General features: G+C 47.6%; 1 protein-coding gene across 2 annotated transcripts in view; it reads left to right on the top strand.

Moving 5' to 3' along the window:
* The window catches only part of LOC139419458 (TGF-beta receptor type-2-like), a 60,256-nt gene that overhangs the window by 5,657 nt on the left and 34,599 nt on the right, over positions 1–20,000 (top strand). For both annotated transcript variants that reach the window (XM_071169416.1, XM_071169407.1), the window contains exons 2-3: positions 10,629–10,779; positions 11,773–11,963. In XM_071169416.1, coding sequence (XP_071025517.1) covers positions 10,629–10,779; positions 11,773–11,963 — 342 coding nt within the window. The remainder of the gene's footprint in view (positions 1–10,628; positions 10,780–11,772; positions 11,964–20,000) is intronic.

Raw genomic sequence — 20,000 nt, 5'->3', positions numbered from 1 at the left:
TGGAACCAAAAAGGGTTCTACCTGGAACCAAAAAGGGTTCTCTTATGGGGACAGCCGAAGAATCCTTTTGGAACCCTTTTTTTCTACCAGTGCAAAGGTCATCCCCTCATGACTCGTCTCATCGAGCCCTCACGCCTGGACAGGGTTTTAGAGGGGAGTCAGAGGGGGTGGGAGAGACAGATATCAACCCCCTCCGTCTCCTCCTCCTAAAATATTGATGGTTAGCGGTGTGTCACCTCATTGAGCCCTTACGCCTGGACAGAGGTTTTTAGGGAGAGAGATACAGAGAGGGGAGTCGAAGAGGGAGATATCTTTCAGGAGGGGAAAGAGAACAGTGGAGGGGGAGAGTTAGAGGGGGAGATAGGGCAAGACAGTATGAGGAGGGAGAGTTAGAGTGGGAGACAGGGCAAGACAGTATGAGGAGGAGAGTTAGAGGGGGAGATAGGGCAAGACAGTATGAGGAGGGAGAGTTAGAGGGGGAGATAGGGCAAGACAGTATGAGGAGGGAGAGTTAGAGGGGGAGATAGGGCAAGACAGTATGAGGAGGGAGAGTTAGAGGGGGAGATAGGGCAAGACAGTATGAGGAGGGAGAGTTAGAGGGGGAGATAGGGCAAGACAGTATGAGGAGGGAGAGTTAGAGGGGGAGACAGGGCAAGACAGTATGAGGAGGGAGAGTTAGAGAGGGAGACAGGGCAAGACTGTATGAGGGGGGAGAGTTAGAGGGGGAGACAGGGCAAGACAGTATGAGGAGGGAGAGTTAGAGAGGGAGATGGTGGAATCAGAGGGGCAGAGATATATTTTAGTAGATGAAGGGGAGCGTTTAGGTGACAGTCAGGGGGAAGGTGACTCCTCTCCTCTCCAGCCTGGTGTCCCTGTCAGTGTAGGTGACAGTCAGGGGGAATGTGACTCCTCTCCTCTCCAGCCTGGTGTCCCTGTCAGTGTAGGTGACAGTCAGGGGGAATGTGACTCCTCTCCAGCCTGGTGTCCCTGTCAGTGTAGGTGACAGTCAGGGGGAATGTGAGTCCTCTCCTCTCCAGCCTGGTGTCCCTGTCAGTTTATAGGTGACAGTCAGGGGGAATGTGACTATTCCCCTAACCCCTGCTGTGAGTCTCTGTGATGTGGTATATTCACTATCTGCCTGGTAGTTAACCCACTGTTCTGCTGAACAAGGCAGTTAACCCACTGTTCCCCTGAACAAGGCAGTTAACCCACTGTTCCCCTGAACAAGGCAGTTAACCCACTGTTCCCCTGAACAAGGCAGTTAACCCACTGTTCCCCTGAACAAGGCAGTTAACCCACTGTTCCCCTGAACAAGGCAGTTAACCCACTGTTCCCCTGAACAAGGCAGTTAACCCACTGTTCCCCTGAACAAGGCAGTTAGCCCACTGTTCCCCTGAACAAGGCAGTTAACCCACTGTTCCCCTGAACAAGGCAGTTAACCCACTGTTCCCCTGAACAAGGCAGTTAACCCACTGTTCCCCTGAACAAGGCAGTTAACCCACTGTTCCCCTGAACAAGGCAGTTAACCCACTGTTCCCCTGAACAAGGCAGTTAACCCACTGTTCCCCTGAACAAGGCAGTTAACCCACTGTTCCCCTGAACAAGGCAGTTAACCCACTGTTCCCCTGAACAAGGCAGTTAACCCACTGTTCCCCTGAACAAGGCAGTTAACCCACTGTTCCCCCGGTAGACCGTCATTGAAAATAAGAATTTGTTCTTAACTGACTTGCCTGGTTAAATAAAAACATGCCTCCTGATGCAGTTGGTTGATGTTGTATATTTTGAGGCTCAAACAGGATGTTTTGGTTTCTGGGAGGAAACATGACAGGGAAGGACATTCTTCACCTCCATTGTTTTATTCACTTCCACATCTGTCCATGTCTCTGTGAGGAGTGTTTAATTTACCTCCATGTCTCTGTGAGGAGTGTTTAATTTACCTCCATGTCTCTGTGAGGAGTGTTTAATTTACCTCCATGTCTCTGTGAGGAGTGTTTAATTTACCTCCATTTACCTCCATGTCTCTGTGAGGAGTGTTTAATTTACCTCCATGTCTCTGTGAGGAGTGTTTAATTTACCTCCATTTATATCCATGTCTCTGTGAGGAGTGTTTAATTTACCTCCATTTATATCCATGTCTCTGTGAGGAGTGTTTAATTTACCTCCATTTATATCCATGTCTCTGTGAGGAGTGTTTAATTTACCTCCATTTATATCCATGTCTCTGTGAGGAGTGTTTAATTTACCTCCATGTCTCTGTGAGGAGTTTTTAATTTACCTCCATTTATATCCATGTCTCTGTGAGGAGTGTTTAATTTACCTCCATTTATATCCATGTCTCTGTGAGGAGTGTTTAATTTATCTCCATTTACCTCCATGTCTCTGTGAGGAGTGGCTTTGGAAAGGAAAGACCAGACAGTACTAACTTCCCCTCTAACTGACTGCCTGACAGACAGTACTAACATCCCCTCTACTAGACTGTCTCTGACAGACATTGCTAGCTTCCCCTCTACCTGGCTGTCTCTGACAGACAGTACTAACATCCCCTCTACCTGACTGTCTCTGACAGACATTGCTAGCTTCCCCTCTACCTGACTGTCTCTGACAGACAGTACTAACATCCCCTCTACCTGACTGTCTCTGACAGACATTGCTAGCTTCCCCTCTACCTCAAATCAAATCAAATCAAATCAAATTTATTTATATAGCCCTTCGTACATCAGCTGATATCTCAAAGTGCTGTACAGAAACCCAGCCTAAAACCCCAAACAGCAAGCAATGCAGGTGTAGAAGCACGGTGGCTAGGAAAAACTCCCTAGAAAGGCCAAAACCTAGGAAGAAACCTAGAGAGGAACCAGGCTATGTGGGGTGGCCAGTCCTCTTCTGGCTGTGCCGGGTGGAGATTATAACAAAACATGGTCAAGATGTTCAAATGTTCATAAATGACCAGCATGGTCGAATAATAATAAGGCAGAATAGTTGAAACTGGAGCAGCAGCACAGTCAGGTGGACTGGGGACAGCAAGGAGTCATCATGTCAGGTATTCCTGGGGCATGGTCCTAGGGCTCAGGTCAGTTGAAACTGGAGCAGCAGCACAGCCAGGTGGACTGGGGACAGCAAGGAGTCATCATGTCAGGTAGTCCTGGGCCATGGTCCTAGGGCTCAGGTCCTCCGAGAGAGAGAAAGAGAGAAGGAGAGAATTAGAGAACGCACACTTAGATTCACACAGGACACCGAATAGGACAGGAGAAGTACTCCAGATATAACAAACTGACCCTAGCCACCCGACACATAAACTACTGCAGCATAAATACTGGAGGCTGAGACAGGAGGGGTCAGGAGACACTGTGGCCCACTCCGAGGACACCCCCGGACAGGGCCAAACAGGAAGGATATAACCCCACCCACTTTGCCAAAGCACAGCCCCCACACCACTAGAGGGATATCTTCAACCACCAACTTACCATCCTGAGACAAGGCTGAGTATAGCCCACAAAGACCTCCGCCACGGCGGCACAACCCAAGGGGGGGGGGGGGGGGCGCCAACCCAGACAGGATGACCTGACTGTCTCTGACAGACAGTACTAAAATCCCCTCTACCTGACTGTCTCTGACAGACAGTACCAACTTCCCCTCTACCAGACTGTCTCTGACAGACAGACAGTATTAGCTTCCTCTCTACCTGGCTGTCTCTGACAGACAGTACCAACTTCCCCTCTACCAGACTGTCTCTGACAGTCAGACAGTACTAACATCCCCTCTACCAGACTGTCTCTGACAGACAGACAGTTCTAGCTTCCTCTCTACCAGACTGTCTCTGATAGACAGACAGTACTAGCTTCCCCTCTACCTGACTGTCTCTGACAGACCCCTCTACCTGACTGTCTCTGACAGACAGTACTAACTTCCCCTCTACCAGACTGTCTCTGACAGACAGACAGTACTAACTTCCCCTCTACCTGACTGTCTCTGACAGATAGTACTAGCTTCCTCTCTACCTGGCTGTCTCTGACAGACCCCTCTACTTGACTGTCTCTGACAGACAGTACTAACATCCTCTCTACCTGACTGTCTCTGACATACAGTACTAGCTTCCTCTCTACCTGGCTGTCTCTGACAGACAGTACTAACTTCCCCTCTACCAGACTGTCTCTGACAGACAGACAGTACTAGCTTCCTCTCTACCTGACTGTCTCTGGCAGACAGACAGTACTAACTTCCCCTCTACCTGACTGTCTCTGACAGACAGACAGTTCTAGCTTCCCCTCTACCTGACTGCCACATCCAGCTGTCAAGCTGACAAACTCATTCCTTAAGTTACCAGTCCCAATCCCAGACCCCACCACCAGCCTCCTCTCAGCCTGGCCCATATGTGATTAGTTAACAGGCTCTGTGTCATGTCTCCTTCAGCCCACTCCCTTCCCCTGTTGGAGTCATTATGAATGAACCCGGACTAGAGGCCCCCTCAGTGGCCTGGCCTCCCAGGGATCAGGCCTCCGTCCTGGGCTGTACTCTCTCTATGAGGGAATGTGGAGGGATGATGACATGCATCCTGCCCTGTTGTATTCCTTCCTCGTTTGGGAGAAAGAGGGAGAGAGACAGAAAAGGAGAGGAAATAAAGATTTATGGGAAAGGAAAGGGGGAGAGAGCCAATAAGAGTAGAGGAAAGGGGATAGAGCTAATAACAGGAGAGAAAAGGGGAGAGAGCCAATAAGAGGAGAGGAAAGAGGGAGAGATCCAATAAGAGGAGAGGAGAGGGAGAGAGCTAATAAGAGGAAAGGGGGAGAGAGCCAGTAAGAGGAGAGGAAAGGGGAGACAGCCAATAAGAGGAGAGGAAAGGGGGAGAGAGCCAATAAGAGGAGAAGAAAGAGAGAGCCAATAAGAGGAGAAGAAAGAGGGAGAGAGCCAATAGGAGGAGAAGAAAGAGGGAGAGAGCCAATAAGAGGAGATGAAAGGGGGAGAGAGCCAATAAGAGGAGAGGAGAGGGAGAGAGCTAATAAGAGGAGAAGAAAGAGGGAGAGAGCCAATAAGAGGAGAGGAAAGGGGGAGAGAGCCAATAAGAGGAGAAGAAAGAGGGAGAGAGCCAATAAGAGGAGAGGAAAGGGGGAGAGAGCCAATAAGAGGAGAGGAAAGGGGGAGAGAGCCAATAAGAGGAGAAGAAAGAGGGAGAGAGCCAATAAGAGTAGAAGAAAGAGGGAGAGAGCCAATAAGAGGAGAGGAAAGGGGGAGAGATCCAATAAGAGGAGAAGAAAGAGGGAGAGAGCCAATAAGAGGAGAAGAAAGAGGGAGAGAGCCAATAAGAGGAGAGGAAAGGGGAGAGAGCCAATAAGAGGAGAGGAAAGAGGGAGAGAGCCAATAAGAGGAGAGGAAATGTGGAGAGAGCCCGTAAGAGGAGAGGAAAGGGGGAGAGAGCCAATAAGGGGAGAGGAAAGAGGGAGAGAGCCAATAAGAGGAGAGGATTAGGGAGAGAGCCAATAAGAGGAGAGGAAAGGGGAGAGAGCCAATAAGAGGAGAGGAAAGAGGGAGAGAGCCAATAAGTGGAGAGGAAAGGGGAGAGAGCCAATAAGAGGAGAGGATAGGGAGAGAGCCAATAAGAGGAGAGGAAAGGGGAGAGAGCCAATAAGAGGAGAGGAAAGGGGAGAGAGCCAATAAGAGAGAAGAAAGAGGGAGAGAGCCAATAAGAGGAGAGGAAAGGGGGAGAGAGCCAATAAGAGGAGAAGAAAGAGGGAGAGAGCCAATAAGAGGAGAGGAAAGGGGGAGAGAGCCAATAAGAGGAGAAGAAAGAGGGGGAGAGAGCCAATAGGGAGAGCCAATAAGAGGAGAGGAAAGGTGGAAAGAGCCAATGAGAAGAAAGAGGGAGAGAGCCAATAGGAGAGAGAGCCAATAAGAGGAGAGGAAAGGGGAGAGAGAGAGAGGAGAGGAGGGAGAAGCCAATAAGGGGAGAGAGCCAATAAGAGGAGAGGAAAGGGGAGAGCCAATAAGAGGAGAAGAAAGAGGGAGAGAGCCAATAAGAGGAGAGGAAAGGGGGAGAGATCCAATAAGAGGAGAAGAAAGAGGGAGAGAGCCAATAAGAGGAGAAGAAAGAGGGAGAGAGCCAATAAGAGGAGAGGAAAGGGGAGAGAGCCAATAAGAGGAGAGGAAAGGGGGAGAGAGCCAATAAGAGGAGAGGAAAGTGGAGAGAGCCAATAAGAGGAGAGGAAAGGGCAAGAGAGCCAATAAGAGGAGTGGAAAGAGGGAGAGAGCCAATAAGAGGAGAAGAAAGAGGGAGAGAGCCAGTAAGAGGAGAGGAAAGGGGGAGAGAGCCAATAAGAGGAGAGGAAAGGGGAGAGAGCCAATAAGAGGAGAGGATTAGGGAGAGAGCCAATAAGAGGAGAGGAAAGGGGAGCGAGCCAATAAGAGGAGAGGAAAGAGGGAGAGAGCCAATAAGAGGAGAGGAAAGGTGGAAAGAGCCAATAAGAGGAGAAGAAAGAGGGAGAGAGCCAATAAGAGGAGAGGAAAGGTGGAAAGAGCCAATAAGAGGAGAGGAAAGGGCAAGAGAGCCAATAAGAGGAGAGGAAAGGGCAAGAGAGCCAATAAGAGGAGAGGAAAGGGGAGAGAGCCAATAAGAGGAGAGGAAAGGGGAGAGAGCCAATAAGTGGAGAGGAAATAAGGATATTATAGCGGATTAGGAGAAGGAGTAATTCATTAGTTAAATAGTTCAGTATTTATTAATTCAGTATTCATTAGTTCAGTATTCATTAATTCAGTATTCATTAGTTCAGTATTCATTAATTCAGTATTCATTAGTTCAGTATTTATTAATTCAGTATTCATTATTACTTGGCAGCCTTGGCTGTGGATACACCACTCACAGTGCCAATGACAAATAATTACACAGTGGCACACACACACACACACACACACACACACACACACACACACACACACACACACACACACACACACACACGCTCTCTCTCCTTTCTCTTTCCAAGGTGTTTCAGTGGGCCAGCTGCAGGCTGTGCCAGACAGAGGCAGGCTGGCGAGGGTGCTTATCAGGAGAGACACAGGAGCAGGGAGGGAGGACAGGCTGCCACCAGACCATGCACAAGCGTCAACACACACTGAAACACACTAATGCATGCAAGCACCCACGTAGATACTGAATCTTTCTCCAACTTTCACTCTTGCACAAAACCACAAGCTCTTTCTCTCACACACATGCTGCCCAAGGAGCCAGTTCAGAAAGGCCCATTCAGAACAGAGGGCGGTCCTAAGAACACACACATACTGCCCAAGGAGCCAGTTCAGAACGGCCCAATCAGAACAGAGGGCGGTCCTAAGAACACACACATACTGCAAGGAGCCAGTTCAGAACGGCCCAATCAGAACGGCCCAGAACGGCCCAATCAGAACAGAGGGCGGTCCTAAGAACACACACATACTGCCCAAGGAGCCAGTTCAGAACGGCCCAATCAGAACAGAGGGCGGTCCTAAGAACACACACATACTGCACAAGGAGCCAGTTCAGAACGGCCCAATCAGAACAGAGGGCGGTCCTAAGAACACACACATACTGCAGCCAGTTCAGAACGGCCCAATCAGAACAGAGGGCGGTCCTAAGAACACACACATACTGCACAAGGAACCAGTTCAGAACGGCCCAATCAGAACAGAGGGCGGTCCTGAGAAAGTGTTTGAGCAGCTGTGGTCATGACCCACGTACCACGTGAACCTGTGCTGTGTACCGTCTAGACAGGATAGCTGTGTGGCTTACTAACGGAAACGTGCACACTTACCGTTTACCAACAGAATCCCACAAAATATACAACAGTTCAGTCCCTCAGCGCTGAGCCTCAGTCACTCACTTTCAGCCGACCCTTTAGTATCTACGTGATGGTATTTAGCCGGTTCAGGCCTCTGGCTGGGTGGACGACTCTCAGTTAGACTGGACAGGTCTCTGGCTGGGTGGACAACTCTCAGTTAGACTGGACAGGTGTCTGGCTGGCTGGGTTGACAACTCTCAGTTGGACAGGCCTCTGGCTGGGTGGGTGGACAACTCTCAGTTAGACTGGACAGGCCTCTGGCTGGGTGGACGACTCTCAGTTAGACTGGACAGGTCTCTGACTGGGTGGGTGGATGACTCTCAGTTAGACTGGACAGGCCTCTGGCTGGCTGGACGACTCTCAGTTAGACTGGACAGGCCTCTGGCTGGGTGGCTGGATGACTCTCAGTTAGACTGGACAGGTCTCTGGCTGGGTGGACGACTCAGTTAGACTGGACAGGCCTCTGGCTGGGTGGGTGGATGACTCTCAGTTAGACTGGACAGGTCTCTGGTTGGGTTGATGACTCTCAGTTAGACAGGACAGGTCTCTGGTTGGGTGGATGACTCTCAGTTAGACTGGACACTATGTGTCTGAGAGGTACATGAGGCCTGCCTCCTGTGAAGTGGATAACCTGGAGGATGGAGCGGGGATCAGATAACCTGGAGGATGGAGCGGGGATCAGATAACACACACACACACACACACACACACACACACACACACACACACACACACACACACACACACACACACACACACACACACACACACCAGTCATTTGATGTCAGAACTCAGACTGGATAGACTCTGTGGTCTGCTGCCCTCAATACTAAATGCTCTGTAGAGATTCCTGTGTCTGTCGATGTATAGATATGATACAGACTGACTGACTGTTTTCTGTGTCTATCGATATACAGATATGATACAGACTGTTCTCTGTGTCTATCGGTATACAGATACGATACAGACTGACTGACTGTTCTCTGTGTCTATCGATATACAGATACGATACAGACTGACTGACTGTTCTCTGTGTCTATCGATATACAGATACGATACAGACTGACTGACTGTTCTCTGTGTTAGTGACTTTTATATGTCTTTACTGGTGCTGAGTGAAGGGCTCCTTTACCACAAAACAAGGCTCAGTGGTTCTGTGGCTTCAGTTAGCGTGCAGTCAGGAACTCACAGTCAGTCAGGAACTCACAGTCAGTCAGTCAGTCAGTCAGGAACTCACAGTCAGTCAGTCAGTCAGTCAGGAACTCACAGTCAGTCTGTCAGGAACTCAGTCAGTCAGTCAGGAACTCACATTCAGTCAGCCAGGAACTCACAGTCAGTCAGTCAGGAACTCACAGTCAGTCAGTCAGGAACTCAGGAACTTAGTCAGTCAGGAACTCACAGTCAGTCAGCCAGGAACTCACAGTCAGTCAGTCAGGAACTCGCAGTCAGTCAGTCAGGAACTCAGTCAGTCAGTCAGGAACTCACAGTCAGTCTGCCAGGAACTCAGTCAGTCAGTCAGTCAGTCAGTCAGGAACTCACAGTCAGTCAGTCAGGAACTCACAGTCAGTCAGTCAGGTACTCACAGTCAGTCAGTCAGGACCACACAGTCAGATAGACCAGAGGTTTGTCAGGACAAGGCAGGCCTCAACAGGTCAGGGAGCGGAGAGCAGATAGAGATCAGCTTCAGAGAAAGACATGCTGGAGCAGACCGATCCCACGTGGCTCAGTTGGTAGAGCGATGACACCCGGGTTGTGAGTTCAATTCGCACGGGAGGACTGGCATGAACAAATAGGGACATGGAAACACTCACTTACTGTAAATTGCTCTGGATAAGAACGTCTGCTAAATGACTCAAAATGTAAAAATGATTACTGGCATGCAGTTCACCCCTGTGATTGAGGAGGGGGGTTACTGTTCATCACTTAGTGATGTGTGTTTTTGTGTGAAAAGCAATATACAGTGGGGCAAAAAAGTATTTAGTCAGCCACCAATTGTGCAAAAGATGAGAGAGGCCTGTAATTTTCATCATAGGTACACATCAACTATGAAAGACATAATGAGAAAAAAAATCCAGAAAATCACGTTGTAGGATTTTTAATGAATTTATTTGCAAATTATGGTGGAAAATAAGTATTTGGTCAATAACAAACGTTTATCTCAATACTTTGTTATATACCCTTTGTTGGCAATGACAGAGGTCAAACGTTTTCTGTAAGTCTTCACAAGGTTTCCACGCACTGTTGCTGGTATTTTGGCCCATTCCTCCATGCAGATCTCCTCTAGAGCAGTGATGTTTTGGGGCTGTTGCTGGGCAACACAGACTTTCAACTCCCTCCAAAGATTTTCTATGTGGTTGAGATCTGGAGACTGGCTAGGCCACTCCAGGGGAGTGTGGAGCCCCAGATCGAGGGAGATTATCAGTGTTCTTGTAAGTCTTCCATTTCCTAATAATTGCTCCCACAGTTGATTTCTTCAAACAAAGCTACTTACCTATTGCAGATTCAGTCTTCCCAGCCTGGTGCAGGTCTACAATTTTGTTTCTGGTGTCCTTTGACAGCTCTTTGGTCTTGGCCATAGTGGAGTTTGGAGTGTGACTGTTTGAGGTTGTGGACAGGTGTCTTTTATACTGATAACATTCTCATTTTGTCTGTCATAGTTGAAGTGTACCTATGATGAAAATTACAGGCCTGTCTCATCTTTTTAAGTGGGAGAACTTGCACAATTGGTGGCTGACTAAATACTTTTTTGCCCCACTGTAGTTACATAATATGAATCGATTGATTGAATGACTAACATATTGAATTTGATTGGTTGTCTTTCTCCAGATGGGATGTTCCAGCCGTCCTTCAGTCTCAACAAGTTGTGTAAGTTCTGTGACGTGGAGTCTTCATCCTGCAACGGAACAGGAAGCTGCCTCTCGAACTGCTCCATCACCTCCATCTGTCGTCTGGAGCAGGAAGTCTGCATCGCCATCTGGTAGGATTACGGTGGGGGGGGGGGGGGGTCAGTCTGCATCTGGTAGGATTACAGTGGAGAGGGGGGGGGGGGGGGGGGGGTCAGTCTGCATCTGGTAGGATTACAGTGGAGAGGGGGGGGTCTGGGTCAGTCTGCATCTGGTAGGATTACAGTGGAGAGAGAGGGGGGGGGGGGGGTCTGGGTCAGTCTGCATCTGGTAGGATTACAGTGGAGAGGGGGGGTCTGGGTCAGTCTGCATCTGGTAGGATTACGGTGGAGAGGGTGGGGGGGTCAGTCTGCATCTGGTAGGATTATAGTGGAGGGGGGGGGGGGGTCTGGGTCAGTCTCCATCTGGTAGGATTAAAGTGGAGGGGGGGGGGGGGGGTCTGGGTCAGTCTGCATCTGGTAGGATTACAGTGGAGAGGGGGGGGGGTGTCTGGGTCAGTCTGCATCTGGTAGGATTACAGTGGAGAGGGGGGGGTCAGTCTGCATCTGGTAGGATTATAGTGGAGAGGGGGGGGGGGGGTCTGTGTAAGTCTCCATCTGGTAGGATTATAGTGGAGAGGGGGGGGGGGGGTCTGGGTCAGTCTGCATCTGGTAGGATTACGGTGGAGGGGGGGGGGGGGGGTCTGTGTCAGTCTCCATCTGGTAGGATTACAGTGGAGAGGGGGGGGGGGGGGGGGCTGGGTCATTCTCCATCTGGTAGGATTACGGTGGAGAGGGGGGGGGGGGGGGGTCTGGGTCAGTCTGCATGTGGTAGGATTACGGTGGAGAGGGGGGGGGGGGGTCTGGGTCAGTCTCCATCTGGTAGGATTAAAGTGGAGAGGGGGTGTCTCTGTCAGTCTCTCTGTCTGTGTCAGTCTCTCTGTCTGTGTCTGTCTCTCTGTCTGTGTCAGTTTCTGTCTCTCTGTCTGTGTGTCTTACGATCTCTCTGTTTGTGTGTGTCTGTGCATGTTTGTGTGTCTGTCTCTCTCTCTCTTTCCATTATCTCCATTTATCTCCCGTTATCTCCAGGAGGAAGAATGACAGTAACTACAGCATCGAGACTCTGTGTCATGACCCCTCCAAGCCTCTGTACGGCATCGAGCTGGATGACTACAACAGCTCTATGTGTACCATGAAAGAGAAGAAGAGCTCTGGAGGACCGTTGTACATTTGCTCCTGTACTGAGGAGGAGTGTAACGATAACCTGGCCTTCGCTCCCGGTGAGTACCTTCTCACACCTACTGTATCAGTCAATTGATCTAATACCCTTATTCTGTTAGTGAGTACCTTACATACCTACTGTATCAGTCAATTCATCTAATACCCTTATTCTGTTAGTGAGTACCTTACATACTGTACCTACTGTATCAGTCAATTCATCTAATACCCTTATTCTGTTAGTGAGTACCTTACATACTGTACCTACTGTATCAGTCAATTCATCTAATACCCTTACTGTGGGAGTAAGGTAGAGAGAGACAAATGTAGAATAGTGTGGGCTCTATCTCCTCAAGCCCTGTGAGAGGTAGAGGGAGACAGTGTAGAATAGTGTGGGCCCTATCTCCTCCAGCCCTGTGAGAGGTAGAGGTAGACAGTGTAGAATAGTGTGGGCCCTATCTCCTCCAGCCCTTTGAGAGGTAGAGGTAGAGGTCGAGGGAGACAGTGTAGTGTGGTGTAGTGTGGGACCTGTGGGGCCTTGCAGGAGATCTCAGACATGTGGTTTCCTGTCTGTGCTTTACTCAAAGCAGAAACATCTCAGCCACATGCTACTTTTTTATTTCTTTCTTTTTTTTTATATTTTTTTTTATTTCACCTTTATTTAACCAGGTAGGCCAGTTGAGAACACCTTTATTTAACCAGGTAGGCTAGTTGAGAACACCTTTATTTAACCAGGTAGGCCAGTTGAGAACACCTTTATTTAACCAGGTAGGCCAGTTGAGAACACCTTTATTTAACCAGGTAGGCTAGTTGAGAACACCTTTATTTAACCAGGTAGGCCAGTTGAGAACACCTTTATTTAACCAGGTAGGCTAGTTGAGAACACCTTTATTTAACCAGGTAGGCTAGTTGAGAACACCTTTATTTAACCAGGTAGGCCAGTTGAGAACACCTTTATTTAACCAGGTAGGCTAGTTGAGAACACCTTTATTTAACCAGGTAGGCCAGTTGAGAACACCTTTATTTAACCAGGTAGGCTAGTTGAGAACACCTTTATTTAACCAGGTAGGCCAGTTGAGAACACCTTTATTTAACCAGGTAGGCCAGTTGAGAACACCTTTATTTAACCAGGTAGGCTAGTTGAGAACACCTTTATTTAACCAGGTAGGCCAGTTGAGAACACCTTTATTTAACCAGGTAGGCTAGTTGAGAACACCTTTATTTAACCAGGTAGGCTAGTTGAGAACACCTTTATTTAACCAGGTAGGCCAGTTGAGAACACCTTTATTTAACCAGGTAGGCCAGTTGAGAACACCTTTATTTAACCAGGTAGGCTAGTTGAGAACACCTTTATTTAACCAGGTAGGCCAGTTGAGAACACCTTTATTTAACCAGGTAGGCCAGTTGAGAACACCTTTATTTAACCAGGTAGGCTAGTTGAGAACACCTTTATTTAACCAGGTAGGCCAGTTGAGAACACCTTTATTTAACCAGGTAGGCCAGTTGAGAACACCTTTATTTAACCAGGTAGGCTAGTTGAGAACACCTTTATTTAACCAGGTAGGCTAGTTGAGAACAAGTTCTCATTTGCAACTGCGACCTGGCCAAGATAAAGCAAAGCAGTGTGAACAGACAACACAGAGTTACACATGGAGTAAACAATTAACAAGTCAATAACACAGTAGAAAAAAGGGGAGTCTATATATACATTGTGTGCAAAAGGCATGAGGAGGTAGGCAAATAATTACAATTATGCAGATTAACACTGGAGTGATAAATGATCAGATGGTTATGTACAGGTAGAGATATTGGTGTGCAAAAGAGCAGAAAAATAAATAAATAAAAACAGTATGGGGATGAGGTAGGTGAAAATGGGTGGGCTATTTACCAATAGACTATGTACAGCTGCAGCGATCGGTTAGCTGCTCAGATAGCAGATGTTTGAAGTTGGTGAGGGAGATAAAAGTCTCCAACTTCAGCGATTTTTGCAATTCGTTCCAGTCACAGGCAGCAGAGAACTGGAACGAAAGGCGGCCAAATGAGGTGTTGGCTTTAGGGATGATCAGTGAGATACACCTGCTGGAGCGCGTGCTACGGATGGGTGTTGCCATCGTAACCAGTGAACTGAGATAAGGCGGAGCTTTACCTAGCATGGACTTGTAGATGACCTGAAGCCAGTGGGTCTGGCGACGAATATGTAGCGAGGGCCAGCCGACTAGAGCATACAAGTCGCAGTGGTGGGTGGTATAAGGTGCTTTAGTGACAAAACGGATGGCACTATGATAAACTGCATCCAGTTTGCTGAGTAGAGTGTTGGAAGCAATTTTGTAGATGACATCGCCGAAGTCGAGGATCGGTAGGATAGTCAGTTTTACTACTGCACAGATTGTATAGAAAGATAGAGAGAGACAGGAGAGAGAGACACAGGAGATGGGAGAGAGAATGAGAGAGCGAGAGACAGGAGATGGGAGAGAGAAGAAGAGATGGAGAGAGAGAGATAGGAGATGGGAGAGAGAAGAAGAGAGAGAGAGACAGGAGAGAGAAGGAGAGAGAAGGAGAGAGAGACAGGAGATGGGAGAGAGAAGAAGAGAGGGAGAGAGAGAGACAGGAGATGGGAGAGAGAAGAAGAGAGGGAGAGAGAGACAGGAGATGGGAGAGAGAAGAAGAGAGGGAGAGAGAGGAGAGGAGGAAACCTGAGTCTACGCCTTCATTATGGTGAATCACTAAAACAATACAGAAATACACTACGGAAAAAGAAGGAACAGCACGTCAGAAATCAGCTCAATGTAATTGAAGAAACCATAGACTCTAACCACTTCTGGGAAAATTGGAAAACACTAAACAAACAACAACACGAAGAATTATCTATCCAAAATGGAGATGTATGGGTAAACCCCTTCTCCAATCTTTTTGTCTCTATAACAAAGAACAAACAAGCAAGAACATATACATGATCAAATACAGATCTTAGAATCAACTATTAAAGACGACCAGAACCCACTGGATTCCAGAACACACTGGATTACAGAACACACTGGATTCCAGAACCCACTGGATTACAGAACCCACTGGATTACAGAACACACTGGATTCCAGAACCCACTGGATTCCAGAACACACTGGATTACAGAACCCACTGGATTCTCCAATTACATTGAATGAACTACAGGACAAAATAAAAACCCTCCAACCCAAAAAGGCCTGTGGTGTTGATGGTATCCTCAATGAAATGATCAAATATACAGACAACAAATTCCAATTGGCTATACTAAAACTCTTTAACATCATCCTTAGCTCTGGCATCTTCCCCAATATTTGGAACCAAGGACTGATCACCCCAATCCACAAAAGTGGAGACACATTTGACCCCAATAACTACCGTGGGATATGCGTCAACAGCAAACTTGGGAAAATCCTCTGCATTATCATTAACAGCAGACTCGTACATTTCCTCAATGAAAACAATGTACTGAGCAAATGTCAAATTAAAATAGGCAAAAACACACACATTTCTTCCCAGAGGGCCGTGGGGTTAGACAGGGATGCAGCTTAAGCCCCACCCTCTTCAACATATATTTCAACAAATTGGCGAGGGCACTAGAACAGTCTGCAGCACCCGGCCTCACCCTACTAGAATCTGAAGTCTACTGTTTGCTGAGGATCTATCATTCCCTAGCATAGCATAGCATCATCCCCCTAGGCCCTATCATTCCCTACCATAGCATAGCATCATCCCCCTAGGCCCTATCATTCCCTATCATAGCATAGCATCCTCCCCCTAGATCCTAGCATTCCCTAGCATAGCGTAGCATTCCCCCTCTACACCCTATCCTTCCCTAGCATAACATAGCATAGCATTTTCCCCCAGGCCCTATTATTACATAGCATAGCATAGCATTCTCCCTGAGGCCTTAGCATTCCCTAGCATAGCATAGCATTCTCCCCCGAGGCCCTAGCATAGCATAGCATATTATAGCATTCTCCCCCTAGGCCCTAGCATAGCATAGCATAGCATTCTCCCCCGAGGCCCTAGCATAGCATAGCATAGCATTCTCCCCCGAGGCCCTAGCATAGCATAGCATTCTCCTCCTAGGCCCTAGCATAGCATAGCATAGCATTCTCACCCTAGGCCCTAGCATAGCATAGCATAGCATTCTCACCCTAGGCCCTAGCATAGCATAGCATATTATAGCATTCTCCCCCTAGGCCCTATCATTCCGTTGGACTAGTAACCGGAAGGTTGCAAGTTCAAACCCCCGAGCTGACAAGGTACAAATCTGTCGTTCTGCCCCTGAACAGGCAGTTAACCCACTGTTCCTAGGCCGTCATTGAAAATAAGAATTTGTTCTTAACTGACTTGCCTAGTTAAATAAAGGTAAAAAAAAAAAAAAATCCCTAGCATAGCATTCTGCTGACGTGCCTAGAGCAGTCTTACTGTGGGCTACCAAGTTATACAGACACTACAACTCTGTGTTTGGGTCATTCATTGTACGTGCGGGTGTGTGTTTGTGTGAGTGTGTACATGTGAGTGTGTGTGAGTGTGTACGTGCGGGTGTGTGTTTGTGTGAGTGTGTATGTGTGTATCCACGCCTACTTTAGTAGAGAGCTAATTTGTTACGTAGAAATACTACTAGATCAGCAAATGTCTGTCGAGAAATGAATGACTGTCAAGACAACAAGTCCAGATGTTACTAATCAACCAGAGTTGTTTCAGTATTGTCTGTTGTTCCTGTGTTTCCTGTCAGCTTCCTGTGTTTCCTTGTTTCTAATCAGTCATTCAGACTCATGAAGATCTGTCTGGATCACTGTGTTACTCTGCAATGCCCACCTTTGACAGCTTCAATTGGGAAGTGAAGCTTGGTCAACATAGAGAAGGGAAGTGTAGTCAACGTAGGGAAGGGAAGTGTAGTCAACGTAGAGAAGGGAAGTGTAGTCAACATAGAGAAGGGAAGCGTAGAGAAGGGAAGTGTAGTCAACATAGAGAAGGGAAGCGTAGAGAAGGGAAGTGTAGTCAACGTAGAGAAGGGAAGCGTAGTCAACATAGAGAAGGGAAGTGTAGTCAACGTAGAGAAGGGAAGTGTAGTCAACGTAGAGAAGGGAAGCATAGTCAGCCTAGAGAAGGGAAGCATAGAGAAGGGAAGTGTAGTCAACATAGAGAAGGGAAGCGTAGAGAAGGGAAGTGTAGTCAACGTAGAGAAGGGAAGCGTAGAGAAGGGAAGTGTAGAGAAGGGAAGTGTAGTCAACATAGAGAAGGGAAGTGTAGTCAACGTAGAGAAGGGAAGTGTAGTCAACGTAGAGAAGGGAAGCGTAGTCAACGTAGAGAAGGGAAGCGTAGTCAACGTAGAGAAGGGAAGCGTAGTCAACGTAGAGAAGGGAAGCGTAGAGAAGGGAAGTGTAGTCAACGTAGAGAAGGGAAGTGTAGTCAACGTAGGGAAGGGAAGTGTAGTCAACGTAGAGAAGGGAAGTGTAGTCAACATAGAGAAGGGAAGCGTAGAGAAGGGAAGTGTAGTCAACATAGAGAAGGGAAGCGTAGAGAAGGGAAGTGTAGTCAACGTAGAGAAGGGAAGCGTAGTCAACATAGAGAAGGGAAGTGTAGTCAACGTAGAGAAGGGAAGTGTAGTCAACGTAGAGAAGGGAAGCATAGTCAGCCTAGAGAAGGGAAGCATAGAGAAGGGAAGTGTAGTCAACATAGAGAAGGGAAGCGTAGAGAAGGGAAGTGTAGTCAACGTAGAAAGTGTAGAGAAGGGAAGTGTAGTCAACATAGAGAAGGGAAGTGTAGTCAACGTAGAGAAGGGAAGTGTAGTCAACGTAGAGAAGGGAAGCGTAGTCAACGTAGAGAAGGGAAGCGTAGTCAACGTAGAGAAGGGAAGCGTAGTCAACGTAGAGAAGGGAAGCGTAGAGAAGGGAAGTGTAGTCAACGTAGAGAAGGGAAGTGTAGTCAACGTAGAGAAGGGAAGTGTAGTCAACGTAGAGAAGGGAAGTGTAGTCAACATAGAGAAGGGAAGCGTAGTCAGCCTAGAGAAGGGAAGCATAGAGAAGGGAAGTGTAGTCAACGTAGAGAAGGGAAGCGTAGCGAAGGGAAGCGTAGTCAACGTAGAGAAGGGAAGCGTAGAGAAGGGAAGTGTAGTCAACGTAGAGAAGGGAAGTGTAGTCAACATAGAGAAGGGAAGTGTAGTCAACGTAGAGAAGGGAAGTGTAGTCAACGTAGAGAAGGGAAGTGTAGTCAACGTAGAGAAGGGAAGTGTAGTCAACGTAGAGAAGGGAAGTGTAGTCAACATAGAGAAGGGAAGTGTAGTCAACGTAGAGAAGGGAAGTGTAGTCAACATAGAGAAGGGAAGCGTAGAGAAGGGAAGCGTAGTCAACGTAGAGAAGGGAAGCGTAGAGAAGGGAAGTGTAGTCAACGTAGAGAAGGGAAGTGTAGTCAACATAGAGAAGGGAAGCGTAGAGAAGGGAAGCGTAGTCAGCCTAGAGAAGGGACGCGTAGAGAAGGGAAGTGTAGTCAACATAGAGAAGGGAAGCGTAGAGAAGGGAAGCGTAGTCAACGTAGAGAAGGGACGCGTAGAGAAGGGAAGTGTAGTCAACGTAGAGAAGGGAAGTGTAGTCAATGTAGAGAAGGGAAGTGTAGTCAACGTAGAGAAGGGAAGTGTAGTCAACATAGAGAAGGGAAGCGTAGAGAAGGGAAGTGTAGTCAACATAGAGAAGGGAAGTGTAGTCAACGTATAGAAGGGAAGTGTAGTCAACGTAGAGAAGGGAAGCGTAGTCAACATAGAGAAGGGATGTGTAGTCAACGTAGAGAAGGGAAGCGTAGTCAACGTAGAGAAGGGAAGCGTAGTCAACGTAGAGAAGGGAAGCGTAGTCAACGTAGAGAAGGGAAGCGTAGTCAACGTAGAGAAGGGAAGCGTAGTCAACGTAGAGAAGGGAAGCGTAGTCAACGTAGAGAAGGGAAGCGTAGAGAAGGGAAGCGTAGTCAACGTAGAGAAGGGAAGTGTAGTCAACGTAGAGAAGGGAAGTGTAGTCAACGTAGAGAAGGGAAGTGTAGTCAACATAGAGAAGGGAAGCGTAGTAAACGTAGAGAAGGGAAGCGTAGTCAACGTAGAGAAGGGAAGCGTAGAGAAGGGAAGCGTAGTCAACGTAGAGAAGGGAAGTGTAGTCAACGTAGAGAAGGGAAGCGTAGTCAACGTAGAGAAGGGAAGCGTAGTCAACGTAGAGAAGGGAAGCGTAGAGAAGGGAAGCGTAGTCAACGTAGAGAAGGGAAGCGTAGTCAACGTAGAGAAGGGAAGCGTAGTCAACGTAGAGAAGGGAAGCGTAGTCAACGTAGAGAAGGGAAGTGTAGTCAACGTAGAGAAGGGAAGTGTAGTCAACATAGAGAAGGGAAGTGTAGTCAACGTAGAGAAGGGAAGTGTAGTCAACGTAGAGAAGGGAAGTGTAGTCAACGTAGAGAAGGGAAGTGTAGTCAACGTAGAGAAGGGAAGTGTAGTCAACGTAGAGAAGGGAAGTGTAGTCAACATAGAGAAGGGAAGTGTAGTCAACGTAGAGAAGGGAAGTGTAGTCAACATTGAGAAGGGAAGCCACAAAAACAAGTTTATAATAATGTGTGTTTTTTTGTTTTTTGGGGGCAGCTGTCAGAATTACTTTCACTCTCTAAAAGTCGCCTGTAATTCAACGTGATTTAGAGATAAGGATATAATTCATGAATTCACGTCGTGTTGAAAATATCTGTGTGTGTTAAACTGTTGTTCAAGGTTTTCTGAGCTTGTTTCCATCCCTGGGTTATTTTTTACAACCCCTGATTATGAATAATATCCTCCTCATCAGCTGTCCCAAAGCATTCTGGTCACTGGCTATTGTATTATAATAGAAGAAGAAGAAGAAGAAGAAGAAGAAGAAGAAGAAGAAGAAGAAGGGAAAATATGTCTTGTGCCTTTATTCCAGTCAGTCGGTCGCTCTGTGAGATTTTACAGTTCCTTATACTGTGGAATCTTGGCCTGCAGTCACACTGAACAGTTTTAAAGAGGAGTGACTCACGGGAACACAGAGAGAGAGAGAGGGGGAGGGAGGTAGAGGGCGGGGGAGGGAGAGAGAGAGAGTGGGAGATAGAG

Source organism: Oncorhynchus clarkii, chromosome 2 (genome assembly GCF_045791955.1).
Source record: "Oncorhynchus clarkii lewisi isolate Uvic-CL-2024 chromosome 2, UVic_Ocla_1.0, whole genome shotgun sequence".
In the NCBI taxonomy this organism is placed as follows: Eukaryota; Metazoa; Chordata; class Actinopteri; order Salmoniformes; family Salmonidae; genus Oncorhynchus; species Oncorhynchus clarkii.
Note: the sequence above shows the minus strand (reverse complement) of the source record. Positions and strands in the feature narration are given on the sequence as shown.